Consider the following 25,363-nt stretch of genomic DNA (forward strand, 5'->3'; position numbering starts at 1 on the left):
GTCGCTCTGTAGTTAAGCAGCGCCAGATATGGGTCTTCAGCTTTCAACAGAAAATTCTTGACCGTCCTGAAAATTAATAAACAATAACACCGTTGGAGCATTTGACAACTTGAGCTGGCACACGTTTAGACAAAGCAATTAATAACGTTGTCGCCGATTGGATGACATTTGACCTCTCCTGGCTCTAAAGATAGCCGGATTAGCTATTCCAGCTCACTCCCATCTTTTAAAAAAAAAAGAGGTGTAAACCTTTTTTTTATTTTAAAGTCCTTTATAATTATTTGATACACTACATTGAACAGTCAACAAGAAACACTTTTATAGATTATTTCAGTATATTTTATGCTATTTCAAGCAGTTTGTATTTCACAAAAGCCTCTTGCTTCGTCGGACTCTGACACTCGACCCGACAGATCTCCGTACACAGGCGTTAACATGTGTTGATTGTGACCAGTTGCAAACTCTGGGTCCTTTGTTTTAATTGGAGTGTAATACCTTGGTAGCTTTCTCACCAAGAATGATGAACGTCTGTTTTATCTCGTGAAGCACAGCGGCTTTGACAAATGTCTAGCCTAGTGGCAGTAGATTGATTGTAGGTTCGACTTATGGCAGACTTTAAAATCACAGACGTCAGAAACACCAGTTTCCACTATAGACCAATAGACCACTATTTATTTATTTATTATTATTTTAAATCATGCACAAGATGCCAATGTCTGGGCAGGCCGATCCAATTGGCGGATAGGAATTTGTTCCTATAATAGAAACGGACAGGTGCTTCGGACCGACAAGAATGACAAAAGTGGGACCGGCAAACGCACGTTTTTGAAAAATAATTTCGGTCACAGAGATCTAGAATCGGTCCCAGACCGGGAAAAAAGGGCTTTTCCCCACCCCCGACTCTGCACAGCCCTTTCAGCTTCTCCATTAGCTTGCGGATAATGAGGACTGCTGGTTTCATGAGTGAATCCATATTTTGTAGCAAATCTGCTGAATTTCTGGGATGCAAATTGTGGTACATTATCTGATTGAACAACTTCAGGAATCCCGTGTCGTGCGAAGATACTCTTGCAATGAACAATAACAGTCTCTGAAGAGGTCGAGGCTTGTAGATAAGCCAACTCAATGTTACGAGAGAAATAGTTTACTACGAGTAGATACTGCTTACCACGCCAGTTAAACAAGTCCATTCCCACTTTCTGCCATGGGAAATCCGGAACACTGCTCGGCTTCAATGGCTCAGGTCTAGCTTTTCTCTCTTTCTCGCAGATTGCACAGTTTTCTATCATGGACTGGATCTGTTGAGATAGTCCTGGCCACCACACAGAACACTTGGCCAGAGCTCTGCACTTTACAATGCCTTGGGTGCCATCATGAATTCGGGTGAAAATGTCCTTCCTCAGTTCCACTGAGATGACAAGTCTAGTGCGATAAAGTAATAGTCCTTCTTGGACTGTTAATTCGTTTCTCGCCATGAAGAATGAACAAACATCTGGATGAAGTTTGGACTTCACAGCAGGCCATCCATCTCTGCAGTAACGAGCGACTTGACTACATACCACGGTCTTACCCGCTGTATAGATCACCTCATAGCTGTACTGCATAAGGCGCATGCGAAATCTTTGTATTCGCAGTGATAGCTCATCCAAGCCCTTAGTCTTGAGAAGTGTTAACAATGTTCGATGGTCAGTCTCTATGACGAATGATGGGAGGCCCACGAGGAAATCTGAAAATTTCTCACAAGCCCAAATGGATGCCAGTGCGTCCTTCTCCACTTGTGCGTAACGTTGCTCTGTCGAGGTCATAGATCTGGAAGCATAGAAGACAGGACACCACCTTCGATCTTTCTCTTGAAGCAGGACTGCTCCCAGTCCATAGGACAATGCATCTGCAGACACCTTGGTAGGTCGATCTGGACTATAATGAGCTAGCACAGGTGGCAAACTTAACTGTTCTTTCAGACGAACAAACGCCTGTTCCTGTGCTTCTTCCCAAGTCCACTGAATGTTTTTCTTTAGCAACTCCCGGAGAGGTCTGGTCTGGTCAGCGAGGTCTGGAGGAAACTTCTGCACAAAGTTAATCATGCCCAGAACACGGCACAATTCTGGCACATTTTGGGGACGAGGTAACTTCTGGATCGCTTCTACTTTTGCTGGATCCATCTGCACACCTTCCTTAGAGATGATATGTCCCAAGAACTTAATATGCCTCTGATTAAAAACACATTTTTCATTTAAGGTCACCCCTGCATCTTCCAGTCTCTGCAAAACCTCCTTCAGCCTCTGATCGTGTTCCTGCTGGCTGCGCCCTGACACCAGGACACCATCAATGTCACAAATCACTCCTGGGATGTTAGACAACAACTGTGACATGATGCGATGAAACACCTCAGGACCTGAAGAAATTCCAAAGGGCAGCCTTTTATAACAAAAGCACCCAAATGGAGTAATAAACGTTGTCAGCTCTTGTGAACTTGGTGGAAACCACTATTACAGTCCAACTTAGTAAACACTTTCACTCCTACAAGCTGTGCCAACAGCTGGTCCGTAAAAGGAAGAGGATAGTTTTCTCGCTTGACACTCTCGTTCAACTTTGTCAGATCTACACACAAGCGGATTGTGTCTTTCTTCTCTTTAGGCACCACTACTATTGGTGCACACCAGTCTGTTGGTGTGGTCACTGGATGAATCACATCTAGCTCCTCCAGGCGGTTCAGTTCTTTTTTTACCTTAATCTGCAGCGGCAGTGGTACCCATCTTGGAGCAAAGACGGCATATGGTACAGCATTCTCTCACAGTCTAATCTTGTAGGTTTTCTTTGTTTTACCCAGACCCGAGAAGAGCTTAGGATATACCTCTCTGTAACTGTTGGATGTACTCTGAACTGACTCAATACGTTTTATCAATTGTAATGCTTCAATCGCTGGCCTGCCTAACAGTGGCTCTTGCAGATTCTTCACAACATAGACCTCTTGAGTTGTAACAGCATTTTTATACTTCATCCTAGTGCTGAACTTGCCCAACACATTCAGTAAGTTTTGGCCAGGGCAAAACAGTTCTTTCATAGACTTCTGAAGTGGAGTTTTTATCTCTCATACACAGCCCTCTGGGATGACAGTTACATCTGCACCTGTGTCTATCTTGAAACGCACACTTTGGTTCTCCATGAAAACATTAACATACCAAGATGCGACCCCCATCTTGGAAACTGCACCTAGAAATGCATTTTCTCTTGAATCTTCAGTCACACCACTAACATCTCAGTGAGACCTAGTTTTCTGTCCACCCGGCTTGCCAACCTTGCTGTAACACATTGCAGCATAATGTCCCTTTTTAGAACACTTACGGCATTCGGCATCTTTGGCTGGACAAACATCATGTGGTTTATGTGGCCTTCCACATTTCTTGCATTTCTTTTGTTGCACAGTATGTTTGGTTCCCGGGCTATTTCTCCTGTTCACTCTGTCTATGACCCCTGGTGCACTGCTCATAATTGCGTTTGCTTGTATGTGTGATGACTTGTGTGCTCGGCACACTTCTATGCACGATGACAATGTCAACTTTCTATCCTCCAAGAGTTTCTGATGAACTGTGTCATCTCTCACTCCAAGTACTATCCTGTCTCTGAGCATACGGTCCTCATATGTATTAAAATTGCATGTTTCCACAGTGAAGTTACATATGCATCGAGTGTCTCGCCCTCTTCTTGGTTCCTTTTGTTGAAGAGAAACGTTTCGTATATTTCATTGGCTTCGCCTATGCAAAACTGCTCAAATTTTCTTAGCACATCGTCAATGTCATTTGCATCTTCATCTTGTTCAAAAGAAAACCCATCAAATATGTCGAAGGCTTCTTCACCTACGCATGCCAAGAAGACAGTATTTAGGTGACTCAGTCTCTAATCTTGTTGCAATTTCGTAATTGCTCCATTGCCTTTTGAACTTTCTCCATGCTACCTCAATATTTCGTGCATGTACCTCTAATTTACTTGGAACAGGAATATTAGGTCGAAATTAGTGTCTCAATATAACACTTGTTCAGCAACTGCTCCATTCTCATTTTCTGCCATTTTTGTTTTTAATGTTCATCGATTTAACAGTAGACGAAAACCCGACAAATAGTTCAAGGGGTATAACTCTGTCTGTCCTGTTAGGATAGTTACAAATGCGGTTGTTTCCCTTGATTCGGCGAATCTTTTGCGCGGAACGTTCTGACTTCAAACTAATTTTGCTAATTGAAGTGACAAGACGAGGCCGCGATTTCCTATTTCTGGAAATACTCCAAAGTTCACCTTTGTTTGTTACAAAAAAACCTCCGGATTCTGACACCATATCGTTTTAGGTTGACCTGGGCGTACAGGTTCTAAGTCCTTGTAACGATAAACAATAAGAACGTGACACTTTTAGTATGCTGCAAGGTTTAATATCTAAGACTACCATTCCATGCCTGGGGTAACTCCCCGTATGCACTTCTGTATTAAATCCCTGAACTATGTTAGATGCTCTCTAACCTTACATGGACTTTATTAAAGTCTAGACTTTAAGGTTTATAAGCACGGGGCCTGCTGACATAATGAAATTATACTATCATTTACGGTTTATACTTTTAGTATAGTATAAACCATTTTGGGGTACGATCTTTTCAATGGTTATGATTATTTTATTGTAAGAAAAAACATTTTAAATGTAGGTTTTTCACGTTTTCCCAAAATGCGGCAAACCTCGTCCCTGACAACAAATTATGTACCCTCGGGTGGAATAGCCCTGTCGCACATGGACACATATGAAGGATTCTTTTAATATATATTATTTATCCATTGAGAACAGACTATGCTTTTCGTCTAGGCCTACATGGTGATAGTCTATGATTTATTATGAACTATACAAGAAACAAAAGGAGTAGATTTAGCATAACTTTAAGGGACATTCCTGAGTTTGCTGCACATTTTAAGATGTTATCGACTAACAGAGACAAAATCCAATTTGGGCTTCTTAGGGGCCGTTCAAATATTACGTAACGCTATTTTTGTCAAAATCAGACACCCACCCACCCCCTTGTAACGCCCCGTAACGCTAGACCATACACCCCACCCCCACCCCCCAAATATTACGTAACGCTCGGAGATACCCCCCCCCCCCAACACAGACAAAGCAACGTGGCAATGTTTATTTATACCCATGTGTACTACGATGACGTCATTAAATTGACGTATTGCTGTACGATGGCACCCCTCTGCTTTCACCTGAATCCCGAGAATCTCCTTGAGGAAAAAACAATATTAAAATGTCTGGTGTATTAAAGCATTTCAGCTTAATTTATAATTGTTTTGGGTTTACATTTACCTCTAAAAACCCACATTATATATTGTTGTCATGGCATGGCACGGCACGTTTAAGAGAGAACAAAATTGTGTTATTTATATCCATGTGTACTACGATGACGTCATTAAAGTGACGTATTGCTGTACGATGGCACACCTCTGCTTTCACCCCTCACCCCTTGGACGTACCCCCCCCCCCGAGCGTTACGTAATATTTGAATGGCCCCTTACAAATATTAAGACGACCAGAAACACACTGAATATACAGACACTGATATTCTAAACAAGAACATATATTTAATATGTAGGCTAAGTTTAATCGTAGAAATATTTTATTAATCGGAAATATATCTGACAATGCAGCAAACTCGAGAATGTCCCTTTAAGGGAATTCCTAAGTTAGGTGTTTGCTCAATTTGTGTAGCTTTGAATGATATTATGCAGGTACTGTATAACATGAAGGAGGGTCACGGGAGCCCCCCCCCCCCCCACACACACACCTGGATCGGTACCTGAGGCATTAAATTTACCTATTTCTTTAAACATGAATTGGACGTAATATTATTGGTATCAGTCCTAACTTCAGCCAGCCATGTTTCGCTAACGTTTGCGAACTATTTTGACTGGTCTCCGTAGTGGTTATAATTTTTTTACATGAAGTGCATAAACAAGCTTAGCGGACGTTTTTTTTTGCTCTGTCTGGCTGAACTCCGCACTGAATACACTACAAACGTTCTATTGTAAAAAAAAAAAAAAAAAAAAAAAAAAGTTTCATCTGGGCTAAAAATGTATGTAATTATATTTGATCTAGTACCACTGTGTTAAGTAGCATTGTGCTTGGAATATGTATGGGATACCTGTAAAAAAAGAGTATGCTACTCAAATTTTGTGCAAAACTACGGGTGTTGTAGAAAATGAGCCATGAAAGGTACCATTTTTGGCAGTTCATACTTTGAGGTAGGGGTTGTAGTACTAATATTTATAGGTCATAGTTTAGTTGATATATTGCATATAGTGTTTTTAAACACAAACGTTAACATGATCGCCTATGGGATTTTAATTGGTATGGTCCAACCAATTAGCATATGCAAGCGGAAATGACCTCATTTTAGTATGTCACGTGACAAGATGGGCTCGTGGAAGGACAAAGCGTCAGCATGGAAAATATTTTGAAGACGATTTTATAACAATACAAATATTTTAGTTCATGTAGGTGAGGTTTTATGTCTTTATAAATGTTCAGTAGTGTTATTTTACCGATCTAAACGTCAAATATTGAGCCGATTACGGCTACATAATAGGACAGACTTGCGCAGTGGATTTGTGTTTTATGAACAGTGAAGCCAGAAGCGGCGCTTTATACTTATAGTGCGTTGCACACTGCCAAAGGGAACGCTTTTTTCTCTCATACTATGAAATTTACTACAAATTATTTATTTCTGTCCGATTAATTTGTAAACTGCACACAAAAATAGTAGTTTTTTTGTTGTTGTTTCCAAAACACGTTTACTTTTTTTCTTGTCAAACCAAACTGAATTTTTTTTATAGAATGATGGGACGGACTATAGTTTTTACCACAATGGGTAAAAGTACGCTGCACAGGCCTAATGCGGACGTTGCATGTAACTTACATAGACATTTTTATAAGAGCTTCTTTGTCGAACTGATTTTATGAAACGAGTGTTAGGATTGTTGTATTGCGAGAGCGAAGTTAATACATGAATCCTGACAAGGTTTGTAAAATCAGTACAATTCACATGCAGGTGTAATCATTTCTTTCTTATCCACATTATCCAAAATATTATTTTCACGAATAACAAGCTGGGTTCATGTCAACGTTTCAAACGTAACTAAAAAGAAATGACATCATTTTGATAAGCGCTTACGCTGAGGAAGCTGCATTAAGTTATGAAGTCGATTCACAAAAATTAAGTCGTTCGTTGTGCACGTGAAATCATGACACGTGGGTCATAATGGTTATATTTCCCTGAATATATTGAACTATGTGGATAATAAAATATTTTACCCCATATTCACCCCTTCCCAGCTGAAAAATTTCTGAATGTTTCAGCATGCTAATCGGAGAACATTTTGTCAAGTATTGCGTTGCGATTCGCTACACAAGTTAAACTTACAGAGATCGCTACACAATTTTTAAACATTAAACAGTAATTGCTAATAAATTTTCAGTTGACTAGAAATATATCGCTAATTAAAATGCTACAGGGTTTTATCACCTGTGTTCCTAGACTCAGCAGTGTTCTCGCTGCTCCATTTAAGTGGGGCGCCCCGCCCTGCTATTCCATTTTGCCGCCCTCCTTTATTTTTGTTCGCCCTCCTTTATTTTTGAGCGCCCCTCTTTATTTTCCAGCACCTATCTCTGCTATTTCCAAATGCACTTTTTTTTCACACAAAAAACAATGATCAGTCTGCACACTGTGACTCTGGACATGAAAGGAAACAAGCTGCGTTGTGTACGAAAAAGCAATTGACAAAACATTTACGACAGTTACCCTAACGTAATTTAACAGTATTTTTAACAGCAATTTTGTCTAATATCTGTATCCATTTGTATGTTTGACAGACACAATAAAAGTTATATTTTATGTTACAAGCAATGAAAACATTTTTTCTTTCTGTTATTCTGTTTATTCAGTAGTTCTTTATAAAATATTGTAAACTTTTAATTTTGAGGGGATATTAACGCTTATAAAAACAACGGAAGTGGTAGTGTTTATCATTAAAGTCATTTATCTTGAGTGCCAAATAATATATACACCGTCTTTACAAAAACAAAACTACTTTTTATCAGCTGGCGATATTTTATCACAGCGATCGATTCATTCGATGATGATGGAAATAACAAAAATGTATCTGACATTAGATCACTTTACAAACATCTTTATTGTTTTTCGTATATCTTGAAATCTTTATTAAAAATAATAATATTAAAACTGTGATCGGTCCAGCAAAACCGGAACTGCCCGTGAATGTCAGACCGATATCATCTTCGGTTCAATTAAAAGACAAGTCTTTTTATAAACCCCTTTGCACTTTTTTGTAGGCAAAATAAGGAGTATGTCTTTTCTCAAAGTTTACCAACACAAAACAATATGGTAACCAAACTACTACTCTCTCTCCCCCGGCCCCCTCCTCTTTTTTTTTTTTTTTGCTTTTCGTTTATTGGTGGGGTTTTTTAAGGGTGTGGTGCTGAGCGGCCGCCCTCCTTTAATTTTCACCCAGCGAGAACACTGCTCAGATAATCAGCTTCATTCCCCAGCCTTGCCCAAAGGTGATGATGTTTTTTCTTCCCAATTTTGGAGTAAAAATTCCAATCCGAGTCCAAAAATAAATAATCATTTTAAAAATTAAATGCACATATTTTTGAATAAATTAACATGCACTTGTATTTACAATGCTAGATAACAAACACCACAACTGGTATATCAAAGTATGTGCTATCCTGTCTGTGGGATGGTGCATATAAAAGATCCCTTGCTACGAATGGAAAAATGTAGCGGTTTCCTATCTGAGACCATGTCACAATATTTGACATGTATCCAATATCCGATGATTAATAAATCGATGTACTTTAGTTCAAACGTTAAGATAACAAACATTTAATATTCCTTCTCCCTCGCTACTTTCTATTATTATTGATCAAATGATCGACAACTTTTATTTTCGGAAAACGCATGCATCATACTTGCTGCTGCCAGTATAAAAAAAACCCACACAAATTTCCCATTGGGAACTACTGGGCGAAGTGTTCCGATTATGGGCTAGTGGTTTTGCGTTTCTCACTAGCCCGAACTTAAAAACCACTAGCGTCGGGCTAGCGGATTTATCAAACTCTGGTTAAGATAAGGAAATTTATGCGGCTCTTAACTGATAATCAATTATATAATTTGACAACACCCAAGCATATTTGACTGTATTACAAAAATATTAAATTAACTCACAAAAATGACAGAGAAAATTTAAAGTTGCACTGCAAAAAGAAAATTGTAAACACTGCAGCAATCTTTTCAGCATTGTTGATTGCTATGGTTAAATTCCAGGGCTATATTTGTATCAATGTGTTTGAAGTTGAAATCATTCTTGTGATGTTTTATTGTTAACCTTATCTTTTATAGGTGCCAGTGAATATTAACAAAGGTACACAATGGAAAAACAGTACTCTGTTCAGTTCTTCTCGTCTTTTGTCGAGGCCATGCAGAAGTTGTGTCGAGAGTACTTGGACTTTGATCAGGGCGTAGAGTTGAGTGGCTATTTGGCTGTGGAGATTGACAATTTCAAGAAAGAGCGCTACGTTTTGAGCGAGCTGATTCAGAGTACAGGACATGTGATCAGTGAGAGTTACTGTACAAAAGCGTTTAAAACGCATAGAAAGGATGTTTCGTATGGCACTGAGAATCAGGCACCGCAGGCAAACCGGTTTAGCAGTAGGGTGTCCAGTCAAGGACCAGACTATTCGCTTGGTAATAACCAAGACCGTGTCTCTAGTCGCACCTTCAGCAGTATCCGACCCCGACCCAGACAGAACTTTTCCCATCACAGGAAACCTGTGAGGACATCGATAATAGGTGGTAGCAGAATAAATGAGACAATTTCCCTGATTGATGATTCTAATTCAGGCAATCAGTTCGGTGAGTCGGCGGGTTCTCAAGAACAAGACGTCGATCAGAGTCATGTGTCCCATGATTCATCTTTCCCTAGTCAACAGGCTTCCATGAGCGATACACCCCAAGCAGCATCTCATAGTCTCACCGCCTCACCACTTCCTTCCACACCTCTCAAGAGAAGTTCTTCAGCTGTGGAAGATGATTTTCCTTCAAATAAAAAAGGTATATAGATTATCTTACTATGTTCTCATCGGATTTTCTTTCCAGTTGAAGTCTGGCAGAAATTATGTAAACCTTGCCATTTTTCAGGGTTTAAATTAAAAAAAAAAAAAATCAGTTTATAATCTCCAAAATTTTTTCAAGATTATTGTTGGACTTATTTATAATGCGGGGCGGGACGTAGCCCAGTGATAAAGTGCTCGCTTGATGCGCGGTCAGTCTAGGATCGATCACTGTCGGTGAGCCATTGGGCTATTTCTCATTCCAGCCAGTGCACCACGACTGGTATATCAAAGTCTGTGGGTTGGTGCATATAAAAGATCTCTGGCTGCTAATCGAAAAGATTATCCCATGAAGTGGCGACAGCAGGTTTCCTATCTCAGTATCTGTGTTTTCATAACCATATAACTGTAAATAAAATGTGTTGAGTGCGTCGTTAAATAAAACATTTCCTTTCCTTATTTATAATGCATACGCCCACATTTTATTAACTGTATTTATGGGGAATTTCATGGTATTTTTTTGTGACATTTTGACACTTATTATAAAACTATGTTTCCATGGAGACTTCAATATAATTTTTTTAACATTTTTTGTTAATAGAAACCATGTAAGAGATGTTTACTTCACCCAAGAAAAAAAAGAGTTTTGTACTTGTAATTTTGGATACATATTCATATTATATATATACACATCATTTGGATGCAAGAAATTTTGGTACACGTTCAACCTATAAACTCTGCTCTCCTATATCTTCTATTATATATATCCCAATTACTATTTTGTTAGATCACTATGTTGTTTTACAATGACATGCAGAAAAAATAAATAGACAGTTGATATAATTTAATAATATATTATTAATCAATAAAGGTACCATGATGTGACAGACGTGACATTTTGTCAAGATTCAAAGTTGCTTCATAAAATGATAGAAATCTTGATGCAAAACATAATGATGACATCTGATTAAACTTTATAATGTACAACAAATCATAACTATATATTATTATTATACTAGTAGAATATCTCCTACAGTGTAAAGGCAAAGTCTGGCTGAAATTTATTATTCAAACCTAATTTTCTGAAAAAGTTATTGATACTATAAAGTAAAATTAAAATGAAGAGCAAAAATCACATTTTTCCTGTAGTCACAATTCATGCACATTGAAATGAAACATTCTAAGCTTATGAAATCACCCACTTTTGTAATGAATAATGTGACTGAAAACAGTACATATATGTTTAATCAATCAATATCTTGGCAAGTCCATCACAAAAAAATATTTTTAAATTTCATCAATTCTTCAAAATTAAATTCACAATCTTTTAAAACAGATAAAGAAGTCGGTAAATACATGAGGTTTTTGTTTTTAACTTTGTAACTTTTAGATGAAATTAAACTTTGTTATCAATAATCAAAAACGTGACGGACGTGACATTTCAAATTTGATGGTGCATATAAAAGATCCCTTGGAGCTAATCGAAAAGAGTAGCCCATGAAGTGGTGACAGTGGGTTTCCTCCATATGTCTGATGCCATATAACCGTAAATAAAATGTGTTGAGTACGAAAAATAAACTTTTATTATCAAAAACGTGACGGGCGTATCATTTCAAATTAGTTATAAAAATCAATTAATTAACTAATTACATAATTCTTGACAAAACATTTTATGCACAAGTTACAAGGTATGAAGGTTTCAATGTCTATAGTAAAGATTTTCTTCATTGTGGATTTTTAAATAAAGATATTGAAAAAACTAAATCAGTAAATGTCATGTCTGTCACAATGTTTTTTACGTTTTGGCAAAAAAAAGTCCTTACAGTCTCTCTGATGTAGTATACATGTCTAAATTTTACATATTCAAGACCCTTATAATGTTTACTTTCATATAATATACAGTTTGTTTCCATGTATATGTAAAGTTTTTTATTTTCATAGTCGCGGACCAAATACCATGAAATGTCCCATGTGGGGGCAAATATGATACAGAAGTTCTTATCAACTCTGGAATCAAACTTAAGAATTTGTTACCTATTGCAATTTCCAAATGTTTTTGTCCTTGGCAAAATACTCAACTACAGCAATTTTAATCCAGTAACTTTTGCAACAAATCCAAAAATTATCCTATTAACCGAGGGCAATAATTTTTTTATCCAATGGCCAAAAATGAGCCATATTGCCTATAGGAGTTCATATCACAACAGCAGTTGCCATTGTTAAGTTGGTCATTGGAACTATTATGCATTTGTGACCATTCCTTTTAATACCAGTGAATAATATCCCAAGTTTTGAGTGAATATTATGACAATTCTTTTTCAGATAAGCTGGACTCCAGTCTAGATGCTTTATATGATGCTGCAAAGGACATTGCCTCCAGTGCACAGAGTGATATAGACTCCATGAGCAGTAACTATCCCATGTCTAAATTCACAAGGACAGCTGTGTCGGGTTCAGAAACAATATCTACTGCTGCGCCGGGCGGTCAGACGTCGACAGCACAGTCAGGAGTCGGTGATAGTGTTCGAATGCCTTTGGTAGTGAAAGAGGAGAAACCTGACGATGTTCCGTATATGGTGTTAGATGACCCCAATGTGCTGGACCCAGAAGTACATGTGAAAACATTAGACAAAACAATGTTTAACTCAGAACATGATAATTCACAAACATTCAGTCTAGATGGTGCAACAAGTTTCTCCAGTGATATGCCAAGTGCTTCGACATCTTTTGCTGGGTTGCAGGTAGGTGTTTACTTGACAACATTTTTAGTCTCTGACCAGTCCAGGAAGAGGGGACTATAGTTGTTTCCGTCCATTTGTCACACATAGTTTTCCTGACATTTTTTTTTGCAACAAGATATTGAGCTGAAATTTTGTGTGATGCTTTATCATGTATTGTTGATACAGAACAAGTTTGACTTAATGGTGATTTACCCATTTGTGACAAGAGTTGTGACCCTTGAACTTAGGCGATGCAATAATTTGTTTTCGCAATGTCTCAATTTGTGTATAGCTTTAGCGCATATATACTGTTGCAGATCAAGTTTGACTTCCGTGGCGATTTACTCATTTTTCACAGTTATTTTCGTTGAACTTAGGAGATCAGAAAACATTTTGGGGGCCCTTTAGGGGACATGTATTGCTTTAGCAGTACTCTCAGAATACTTGTTAATCCAACTAGGACTATAGTAGGACTATAGACTTTATCTCCGTCTGTCCACATGTTTTTCAGATGTTTTTTGCAGAAGGCTTCGAGATATTGAGTTTTTGTATTTTTTGTGTAGCTTTATCATGTACTGTTGTTACAGGTAAAGTTTGACTTTCATGGCGATTTACTCATTTTTGGTGGAGTTATTGCCCTTGAACTTAGGCAGTGTGAAAATTGGTTTTCTGGACTGATTTTAGAAGGCCTTAAGATGTTGAACTAAAATTTTGTATATAGCTTTATCATGCAGTGTTCTCGCTGGGTGAAAATTAAAGGAGGGCGGCCGCTCAGCACCACACCCTTCAAACAAAACAAAAAACCCACCAATAAACGAAGAAAAAAAAGGGGGGGGGGGCTAGTTTGGTTATCATATTGTTGTGTGTTGGTAGACTTTGAGAAAAGACATACTCCTTATTTTGCCTACGAAAAAGGGCAAATGGGGTTTATAAAAAGACTCGTCTTTTAATTGAACCGAAGATGATATCGTTCTGACATTCACGGGCAGTTCCAGTTTTGCTGGACCGATCAAAGTTTTAGTATTATTATTTTAAATAAAAATTTCAAGATATACGAAAAACAATAAAGATGTTTGTAAAGTGATCTCCTAATGTCAGATACATTTTTGCTATTTCCATCTTCATCGAATAAATCGATCGCTGTGATAAAGCATTATCGCCAGCTGATAAAAAGTAGTTTAGTTTTTGTAAAGACGGTGTATACATTATTTGGCACTCAAGATAAATGATTTTAATGATAAACACTACCATTTCCGTTGTTTTTATAAGCGTTCATATCCCCTCACAATTAAAAGTTTACAATATTTTATAAAGAACTGCTGAATAAACATTATAAGAGAAAGTAAAAATCATCAGTTTCAACCAATTATATTTGCAACTGAGGACAAAATATTAAACGATAGTTAGTGGAAACAAAAGACAGAATGACCGTTCTGATCACGTTACAAATTTGGCGCCAAATAAGGTTTTTTCAATCGGAGATTGCCGAATCCGTAAAAAATAAATGTTTTCATTGCTTACATAAAATATAACTTTTATTGTGTCTATCAAACATACAAATGGATACAAATATTGGACAAAATAGAGGCTGTTAAAAATACTGTTAAATTACGTTACGGTAACTGTCGTAAATGTTTCGTCAATTGCTTTTTTGTACACAATGCGGCTTGTTTCCTTTGGTGTGCAGACTGATGTTGTTTTTTTGTGTGGAAAAAAGCGCATTTGGAAATAGCGGAGATAGGTGCTGGAAAATAAAGAGGGGCGCTCAAAAATAAAGGAGGGCGGGGAACGTGAAAGGAGGGCAGCAAAATGGAATAGCGAGAACACTGTCATGTACTGTTACAGATGAAGTTTAACTTTCATGGCAATTTACCCATTTGTGAGTTATGGCCCTTGAACTTAGGAGATATGAAAAAAAATATATATATATTTTCACTGAGTGGTTTTGGTGTCCTGTTTTTTGGTACATGTAAATTATTTGCCAAATTATTACTTTATGTGCTGTTCATGTACATGTGGCAGTCATGATTCACATTATCAGTAGCTCTTTTTAATACTTGTAAACATTATTTTTATTTGGCTCATCAAAGATTGCGTTATTTTACCTACTTTTCACTACTATGTAGTCATGCCCCCTATTTAAAAAATACTTTTATAAAATAACCACAAACATTTAAAAAATGTATTATGACTTCAAAAAGTTTAGTTTTGTTTTGTTTCTTTTTTCAGGATTCAATGCATTCTGGGAATGCAGCAGATGGTGGTGCATCATGGGATAACCAGTAAGTGGTTTTTTTCTATTATTCCGTGGCTGTTTGTAATAAAGCATCTGTGATAGCTAGCTCGTCAGGTAAATCACAACATAGGGTTTCTGCCAGAGGATAAAACGGGTAAAATGCCTTCCCCTCAAAATGCTATTTTGGTATGGCGCCATACCCAAATGTTCTTTTAGATTTAATTTTTTTTATTTGACCGTTTGACAAAATTAATGACTCTTATTGTTACTGTGGATTTTCCCCCATTGAATGTGTTGATTCAGTGGAGAAAAATCCACAGCCTAACTGTAACAGGATATATTTTATTGGAACATTTTATTTGATTTACAATGCTCAGACACTATTTTGCTGAATGTTTTCGTCATATGTTGACAAATTTTATTTTATTACCAACTCTAATGTGCACGAACAATGGTGATGGGGACCAAGGAATTTGTATTACAGATGGCTGAAAAATGCTTCTGAGGGATTCTAAATTATTTTTTTCTTTATGGTGGAGGCTCCCCAAACTCAAGTCGACTGCAGGTGCAGTCAACACCCTCAGTTCCATAGCACAATACCCAAAAATATCTTTCTGGTAGAAACCCTGAACATGGCTACCACAAAGACTTCTGTGTGTACACTTGATAGTTTTCATTAAGTGCTAGCTGGCTGAACTTGGAACTGATCATCACCCATGTACTTGTAACAGTCTAGACCCAATGTTTATCAGACCTGTAATCTGTTGAACCTTAACTGTGAAACAGAAAAATCAACCTCCACTAAGGGGATTCGAACCAATGATGCTCAGTATGAGAGTCCAGCACTACAAGTTACAACTGTAAGACAAACATGTTATGCATTCAAGTCTGGAACTGGACATTTTAGTGTGTGTGTATAATTATATATATATATATATCTATATATCTACACATGTATATACAGTATACATCTACAGCACTATATTTAGTGTAGATTAGTAAGCATTCCTCATTTTAACAAAATTAACTGGACACACTAACTTGGCATCAAGATAAAAACAATTTCCAAACTGATAAAAATCTGTTCTGTTTTTTGTTTTTATTAATTAAGTAACGGCATCTGTTATTTATTACAAAGTTAGAGAATAATCGACAAGTAACATGGTATGACAAATGAGAAGCAGTAATCATGTATATATTCCTCACAGTGTACAGGTAGTACGAGTACTAAGGATTCATAGAAGATTGGTTCCAAGATAAAATCAAGATGGTTATGAAAGACAATTAGCCATAATGTATATATAATATAGCCATGCTGTACCTCTGATGAATAGCCCCATCTGCAAACGTTTCCTGTCCTTGTTTGAGGAAAAGTTCACAGTAAACCCTTACTTTTTGTCTCCGATGTGTCACCTTGTACAGACAGAATTTCAGCTGTGATAGCCAGTTGTGGTATATTATGACCAATGCATTCTAATAGAAATTTATGTAATGATGGTACCGAAATGCCAGAAAATCTTTTCTCTACAAAAAGTGTTTCAAAATCTTAAGTGCTGAAATGTAGATGATGAAATGATGTTGATGGGAGGGGGAGGGGGGGGGGGGGGGGGGGGGGGGGGGGGGGGGTCACTGAAAGTTAGCTTAATTCACCAAGTTATTAGCAGTAAATTACACAACAGACTTTTAGTGTTACAGTTCACTTACCTTGTCTGGTCATTGTTTTACTTTGTTGTGAGACCACTTCAACGCATGTCACACCATTTGCATTTGACCAGTGAAGCTTTGTTTGATACCCCACCAGATTCATTTTAATAATACCACAAAATATTAATAATTACTTTTACTTTAACACATCATGGACACATTCATTATCAGTTACTTAATATTGTGGTATTTTCAGTGAAAATATTCAATTGTTTTACTTAAATTTTATTTGATAATGAAATTTTATGATTTGAAGCCAGTGTATACACATGTACCACAAAACCTTTCCAAATGAATGCAAAACATGATGAAACCTTTCGAAATGCACTAAAAAAGTTCAATTCACCTACATGCATGTTTTATCAGTTGTCTCCCTTTTCTCCTAGGAAGGGAGAAGACTTCTAGTTTTTGATTCTGTCTTACTAGTATTAGGGTCTGATTTCTAAAAAATAATTTTTATTTGATAAATGTTTTGTATGTAAGAACAAACACATTCAAATGTAACAAATTTATATAACTGATGCAAGAAATAGTCTCCAGTGACTATGGAGTTGTCTCTCTTTGAACTGATATTAGAATTGAGAAAGCTGTTGTTGTCTTTATAACAAGAGTTAATGTGCAGTGTTTCCAATGCAATCACAACACATCTGTGCTTGTAAACTATGCATACATGTGATTCTATGGATACTGAATTACTAATGCTACGTTCCTGCAGTTCAAGGAAAGCAGTTTTGAATTGTCTTGTTACAAAGTGATTTTGCAATTTTAATTGAGAATAAAAAATAAATAAAACTGTTCATTGCAAATATAACACAAATTAAACAGGTAGTACTATCGTTCTAATGTAAGTTATGAAACTACGGGCTCTGTATTTGGATATTTACCGGGAAATGCTAAATACAGTATGTACAGCAAGGCTTGAAATTGAGAGGAGGCTGGAAGCACGGTATGCTTTCTGATCAGTTTCACATGTAGCTTTTTATTTCCGTCTTATTTTTGACAGTATTTCAGTTACAGTAGATGGAGATTTCGTGATTTTTAGTAGTGATAATATAAATCTTTGTTTTTATCCACCAATGCCAAAATTTTGGGACTTTTTTTTTTTTAACACAGTGTCTCGGATTCTAGCATAAATTTGCTTCCATCTTGAAATCTGAGAAGCAAAGATTACTTCCCTCTCCACAAAAAGAATTTCGACTAAAATACAAAAAGCTGTTGTCTCGCTATTGGAAATGACAGGAGGATTAATTGCTGTTAATCAGTGGTGTAAACAAAACGTGTATTTAGTGAACTCATTATTCTATGATATTATGCTGCTTGTCACAGATGCATTAACTACAAACAGCCCACTTCTGCATGTCTACATTATACATGTATGTCATATTTTTATATTTGTTGCTGATTTTGTGTCCTTGCTGTAGAGTTTGCTATGGGCACCTTTTCATAAGGTCATGTACAGGTATGTAATATAATAATTGTAACAGATATATTTTTACTTTGGTTTAAACATATATTGTACATGTTCATATAGGTTGACCAACTATTACATGCATTATCACCAGCCCTCGAAATAAGTCTCAAATGATAGGTCTGGTCTCTTTATTGGTTATGTCTTGATGTTTTCTCGTGAAAGTTTGTTTTGTTTAATGACACCACTAGAGCACATTGATTAGTTAATCATCAGCTATTGCATGTAAAAAAAAATTGTTAACTCTGACATAAAGTCTTAGAGAAGAAACCTGCTGCATTTTTCCCATTTGTAGCAAGGGATCTTTTATATGCATTTTCCCACAGACAGGAAAGAACATACATGTACCACGTCCGTTGACCAGTTGTGGTGCACTGTTTGGAATGAGGAAAACCCCAATCAGTTGAATGGATCCACTAAGGTGGTTTGGACCCTATTAGGCGAGCACTCAACCGACTGAGCTAAACCTCATCCCAATACTTTGTTTGGAATCAGGTTTTTGTTTGCAGTGCATTGTTTTCTCAGGGGACAGATCCAGGGTTCAAACTTAACGGTCACCCGATCGCCCCTGGCAACTGAAAACGACGATGGGCGACTGAAAACCCACAGTAAGGTTGCCTGCCTGGCGACCAATTTTTATTATTTATTTTTTTAATCAATAATTAATAAATAAATAAAAGTACAGCTATGTAGCCTACTTTGCACCATGAAAAAGTGTAGGTCTGCTTTCACATTATAAGTTGTAGAAGCATCACAAGGGGTATATGGATTTTTATATACCCTGTGTGTGTTATTTTACCCAGGGCCGAAGGCGAGGGGTAAAAGAGCACACAAAGGATACATAAAAAAGCCATATACCCGAGAGATGCTTCTACAACGAATGTATCTTGCCGACATGTTAAACCATATAGCCAAATAATCAAAATAACGCCAGACAGTAATTGTTAACAATTTATTAACGGAGCCGTACCACACGGACGCGAACAAAACCACTTGCCAGTGACGAAAAATAGTTTCATCAATAAACGAGTTTTTAACTTCAAATGTTTGTAATACGAAATTGTCTGCAACAGATTTTAATAAAAAAAACACAAAAAAAACTTTATTTATAATCTAATTATTGCTTTACCATTAACTGGGGTGGCTGGAAACTGTTGGAAATTACAGACGGGGGTATAAGAGAATTAGCTCCTCCCACAGGGGTATACGGGATTTATCCAATGGCAAACAACCAATGAGATTAAAGAATTTTACATGAAGTCGAGATAAATAAACATATGCCCAATATAAGAATAGGTGTACGGTAAGTTAAGTAGCATGTAAAATTGGGCACAAATTCATGTCGACGAGATTCAGCCCTGGTTATGTGTACACGTCATAGATCGTATCCACTGAACATTATATTTTAGGTTTTTTTTAAATTATTATTATTTCATTGAGATTGGGTGGGGAGGGGAGGAAGGGGTTGTGTCGGTTATACCAGTGCTCAACGTTTGGTGAACGCAAGCATCTTTGTTTGTTGAAAATACCACAAATGTATTGACAGTGACAGTGGGGAGTCATAGTGGCATGTCTGTTATTTATTTAAAGAGTGGGTTGGTTGAGTGCAGGAAAGTACTCAAAATAAATGTTTTCTCTTATAATCTGTTGCAATATTGTTGTTGTTTTTAGAAAATATTATTCGGGCAAGTGAAAATAGATCTGGGCAAGGAAAGTGCTGTCACCACTTGCCCGGATGTCAACTCAAAAAAAAAAGTTAAGCGCAGACACTGCAGATCTTACTGTAACAAATAATCTGTTTATTGTATTTCTTATGGTGCTAAAAATTCAAACTAACACTGTTTTAAATTTTAATTGCATTAACATCTGACGGGATTGCATATATATATATATGTGAGTGAAATGAGTCCTACTAAAGATCCAAATGCACTGACATTACAATCCTTTAATATGATCCATTCATCTGGTGTTTACTGTGATCCATTCTGATCTGGCGATCTGTTTTCCCTTCTTGTAGAAAGTTCAAGCCTAGCATAGTGACTGAATCGATTACGACTGAAAAGACCACAGGACATAGTAATCAGCCTGGCAAGTGATTTCGTGGTTTGATAAAATATGACTTAATCACCAAGTACAGGGCTTCTCAATGGTACATGAATCCAAATTGTAACCGATACATTTACCTTTGACACTCAATAGCCGATGTATTTTTTGTGCTGGGGTGTCATTAAACATTCATTCATTCCAAATTGTAAGACAAATTGGTTGTGCTATTGACATATATATTACCTGTAAGAATTGCTTATTATGGTCGATATTTTGAAATCATTAGGCATGTACATGTAATTGTTGGTAATTGATGGTGAATATCTGGAGAACACAAGATACAATACATGTACAGTATGAACCACAGGCAGGAGAATGAATTTAAATGTACAACAGTAAATATGTTTTGTTTTATATTCATGTACATATTTACATAGCCTTAGTTTTAAATGGTGCCTAGAGCAAATATCCATCCTTTTACAGAACTTTTCTTAGAAAACTGCCAAGATGTACATGTAAGTTTTGTTTGTGTTGACATTTTATTATGCAGGCCTAGATTAAGCCTCAACATCTACAGGTGCTTATCCTTTAAGACAAACACCTCTCCAATCATCTGAATGTGCTACCAAGATGATTCTGTTGAAAGAGTCCAACAGTATCTATGTGATTCGTTGGAAAAACCCCAATCAAAGTTATATTTAGCATTAGATTTATGAGTGAATATTTATCTTTATATCAATTGTAATTGTCAGTTAACTTGTCTCATCATGCAGATAAGTTGTTAACATGCTAACTTGCTTATTCTACACTCAGATCTACTTGCCCATGGCAGTGTTTCTGCCAGAGGGTGCGGAGGGTAAAATTACGTATCCTAAAATCTTAAAAATTAATGTAACTATTTGAACAATTTTTAGATAGATGATAATGAGAACTGCTGTTTAAAATTTATCAAAGCTCATAAAAAGGAGTGTCCAATTCAAAACAATTCAGACCCATAACCACCCTTGTTGTGGCACTTATGGCCCATTTTATTTTTATTACGTACTTTCAAATTATTTTCTGGCAGAAAGACTGCTAGGCAAGTGGTCAAGTCTAAACTTAGAGCCCTTTTATGATACACATGTATATATATATATATATATATATATATATATATATATATATAAAGAGCAAATAGAATGACAGGATGATGTTTTTTTGTGAATGTTTGGCAGCACTGTTGCAAGGTTCTCAAGATGATATTTCCAAAACCGAGGTTGGCACAAAGTTTAACAATAAGATGTAGTCTATTCATGAAAACCCACCGAAGCAGATACGCCCTAGGACATTTTACATTTCAGTGTATAATTTTAGTAATTTCTGTTAAAATGTAATGACTCAAATGGCAATGTTGTGGATAGGGATTTACATGTTATATGTTTGCCAATCCACTACATTTATTGTATAAATATTACAAAAACCTCCAAAACAAACACTGATAGTAACATCTACAATGAAAGGACCTAGGAGCTGAATGCCACCTTTAGAACATAGTTCAATGCCATCTGTAGAACATAATTGAATGCAGACATTGGACTTTTAGTTTTATACAATCTAGACTTGAAGGGAAATTTATAGCAGCTAAATTGTAAACATACATCAAGGTGGACACGATTTTTAAAATTATGAGGTTGACACTTGATCAAACTGGCATGGCACCAATATCTTTATATAACATGGCTAATGGTAAACAATTAATTCAGCATCAACAGCTATGTCAAACTTTGTTTCAAAAATACTGTTTGCTTTACACCAACTTACCCACATTCTTTTCAGATATACTTTCTCATTTCATTACTTTTTCTTCTTTTTTTAATATGAAAAATTGGTAACAAAGCATTATATAAAAAGATCTACCAATCAACTTTCACTTAAATGGATGATGGGTAACAGCAAGCCAAAAGTGTTTCAAGGAAGGACTTACTGCTGCTTTTGTTAGAACTGAAAAACAATTATCTTTTCTTTTTTTTCTCCATGCAAGGCATTCTTGAAACAACTTTTATTTGTAGGCAATGTTTCTGCAAGTTTCTTTATTAATCAGCTGGTGTTAATTTTTAGTCCTAAACCATTTGAACCTGACCTGGAATGCGAAGGATATTTATCAGTAGTACATATATATATGCTTGTTGGTTGATAATTATTGTTCTGTTTTCCCACTGCCTGGAAGTACATGTATAAGTGCTGAGTGAAGAGTCGTCAACATTGTTGAGTCTTATCAAATAAATAACCCTAATAATGGTATTAGCACTAGTTACAAAAGTACAGGGCATACTATTTGAATTTTTCAGACAATCAGTTGTGTGGTTTTAGTGTTTACATGAGCGATTTTCTTCAGCAGTTCAGATACAAATGCAAAGGTTAATGGCCAACAATAATCTAGGAATAACTGGAAAGCTACCAGATGACAATTAAGTTTGTTTATCCTAACCAGACCTACCCATGAAAATCTACTGCTGTCAAAATCTTTTTCTTTTTTACCTCTTTTGGGGAAGAATTTAAGAAATATATATATATTTTACCAATTTCAAAACAAAACTAGAATAATATTCATCCTGTAGATGGTATTTGTCAAACATTTTAAAACCTCAATATAATTCTACCAAAATTTATTAACATCTGTTTTGATTTGTTGGAAATTAGAATTTTATAAAATGCTATTCATAGTAACAAGAACACAGTTTTCCCGCGAATGTGGCATGAGATTTTGTGCACCACGAAGCATGTTCATAATACATGGTGCATGCTCTTTGACAGGCAAAATGGGTTTTAAACTAAATCAAACAAAGGTAGCTGCACAGGGACCCTTGCATGAGCCAGATGAGGCTATGTATTGGCATGCTTTGACAGTCACAAAGTTAATATTACCAGTCATTTTGTTCAACACAGTCGCTAGAGTGCCATCGCATTTGCTATTAAAAGGCCCAATTCAGTCTGAAAGAAGCTATACAAATGTTGAACTCCACGGAGAATCCGTAATCAGCTGACTCATTCTAATTGACCGACCTCGGTTGCGTCGTGGCAGGCCATTGGTCTACAGGCTGGTAGGTACTGGGTTCGGATCCCAGTCGAGGCATGGGATTTTTAATCCAGATACCGACTCCAAACCCTGAGTGAGTACACCGCAAGGCTCAGTGGGTAGGTGTAAACCACTTGCACCGACCAGTGATCCATAACTGGTTCAACAAAGGCCATGGTTTGTGCTATCCTGCCTGTGGGAAGCGCAAATAAAAGATCCTTTGCTGCTAATCGGAAGAGTAGCCCATGTAGTGGCGACAGCGGGTTTCCTCTCAAAATCTGTGTGGTCCGTAACCATATGTCTTGACGCCATATAACCGTAAAAATAAAATGTGTTGAGTGCGTCATTAAATAAAACATTTCTTTCTTTCTTTCATTCCGATTGGCTTGGAATAGCAGCGAGAAAGATTTTCATAACACCCGGCTATAATTTTTATAACATATTTTGTTTTCATCACTTTCATTAAATTGAATCAGTATATAATATAATATTCTGAAAAACTACCCATAAAGGTTCTGTGACCTGCTTCAAACACCGAATATCGTGACATTAAGAGTTTTAGAATTTCAGCAAACTTCCGTAAATTATAAATATGTAAGTGGAGTGCTAATGTAGCTAGCATTTTATAATGAAGTTAGACAGTGGTCGTGAAGGAAATAAGGAAATAGCTGGAGAACGATGGAGAAAAAGCTGGTTACAACATTACCATCAAGCACATATGACCTACATGTACATATAGGTCAGGGATTTCCCACTGCATTCAGTTTTCCAAAACATTGGTGATATTAGCCAACACACGTTTGTTTGGATTTTTTGACAAGCTTTTGCACAAACGATCCATCGTTTATGTTGATATAGGTTTTGCATAACTGACAGACGAACAAAAAAAGTGCTAAAATTCAGTGCCAAATTTTATGCACTGAAGTACATGTACACATGTCTACTAAACAATTGTCACAAGAAAAGGGTCACTGTTTTGTTGAGTAACTTTAATTGTAAAGAAAGACCTCAACAGAGTTTGGTGGTCAAAGAATAGAGAGTCTATATCTAGGGAATAACTAGTTACTGTCTTAAGATATCGGCTTTATCCTGTGAAAGTTAGACTGGCGAATGCAGTGAGGCTCTGCCGAGCTGCATTTGCCATTTGACCTGAGCAGTTATATCTTTTATCCTGCAATGCTACAGGAATATTCGGAAAATCATTATTTATTCTAGTTTTGTGTACGCAAATCGAATACTGTCAACCTAGCAAGGCTTTTTTTTTTCCCCCGTATGACATCATACAAGATACATGACGTCATTATTTGTCAGACGCTAGCTACAGTGTCATCACATTAAAAAAGCGTTTATAAACTCAAATTCATAAATAAATATACAAGTTTTGTATTATTATCGCAAAAATAAAATATATTTGCCTTTACTGTACTTCAACAAATGATTTAAAGAGTATGTTTACTGAAAACTACTTTGAAATACTCGTGTGGCGAGTTGGGCTAATGTGACGTGACCTATATTTTTGGTCATTGACCGAAAATATACAGATTTATCTAGTTATCATATCTTTCCAATATATACAGTGATTGCTGAATAAACGTTTTTATTACGGTGAGTTGAATGGTTACTGTTCATGATCATCTAATCAGTAACTTTATTGTTGATCATTTAGTCTACAGACAGCTATACAAACCATGGAGTCATGTTAATCATCCCTCATCAAAACGTAAAAAAAAGCAACAAGGAAAGCTTGACAATACTTGATAAAGTACAATGCAAGTTAAAATAAGTCAATTGTATACCTTTTTTATTATTTCTTTTTTTAATGTTATACAAATATACATGTATGTATGTGTATTCTTTTCCAAACTATTTGTTATCATTATTTGATCTGCAATTTGCTGCCACACGTTTGAGTCCCAGCAACGGGTTGGGACAATTTGTGAGGCCAGAAAGGATTTAATTATCCCCAGTG

General features: G+C 36.5%; 1 protein-coding gene across 19 annotated transcripts in view; it reads left to right on the top strand.

Moving 5' to 3' along the window:
• The first annotated feature begins 6,441 nt into the window (after positions 1 to 6,441).
• LOC121383300 (zinc finger protein MSN4-like) overlaps positions 6,442 to 25,363 on the top strand; it is a 92,649-nt gene continuing 73,727 nt past the window's right edge. For 18 of the 19 annotated variants that reach the window (XR_005959280.1, XR_005959279.1, XM_041513243.1 and 15 more), the window contains exons 1-4: positions 6,442 to 6,532; positions 9,456 to 10,166; positions 12,488 to 12,906; positions 15,115 to 15,167. Coding sequence is in view for 17 of the 19 variants with exons in the window: in XM_041513243.1 (XP_041369177.1) it covers positions 9,485 to 10,166; positions 12,488 to 12,906; positions 15,115 to 15,167 (1,154 nt within the window). In the remaining 2 variants the exon portion in view is untranslated. The remainder of the gene's footprint in view (positions 6,533 to 9,455; positions 10,167 to 12,487; positions 12,907 to 15,114; positions 15,168 to 25,363) is intronic. The other variant, XM_041513230.1, reaches the window with a different exon arrangement.

This window comes from Gigantopelta aegis, chromosome 10 (assembly GCF_016097555.1).
Source record: "Gigantopelta aegis isolate Gae_Host chromosome 10, Gae_host_genome, whole genome shotgun sequence".
In the NCBI taxonomy this organism is placed as follows: domain Eukaryota; kingdom Metazoa; phylum Mollusca; class Gastropoda; order Neomphalida; family Peltospiridae; genus Gigantopelta; species Gigantopelta aegis.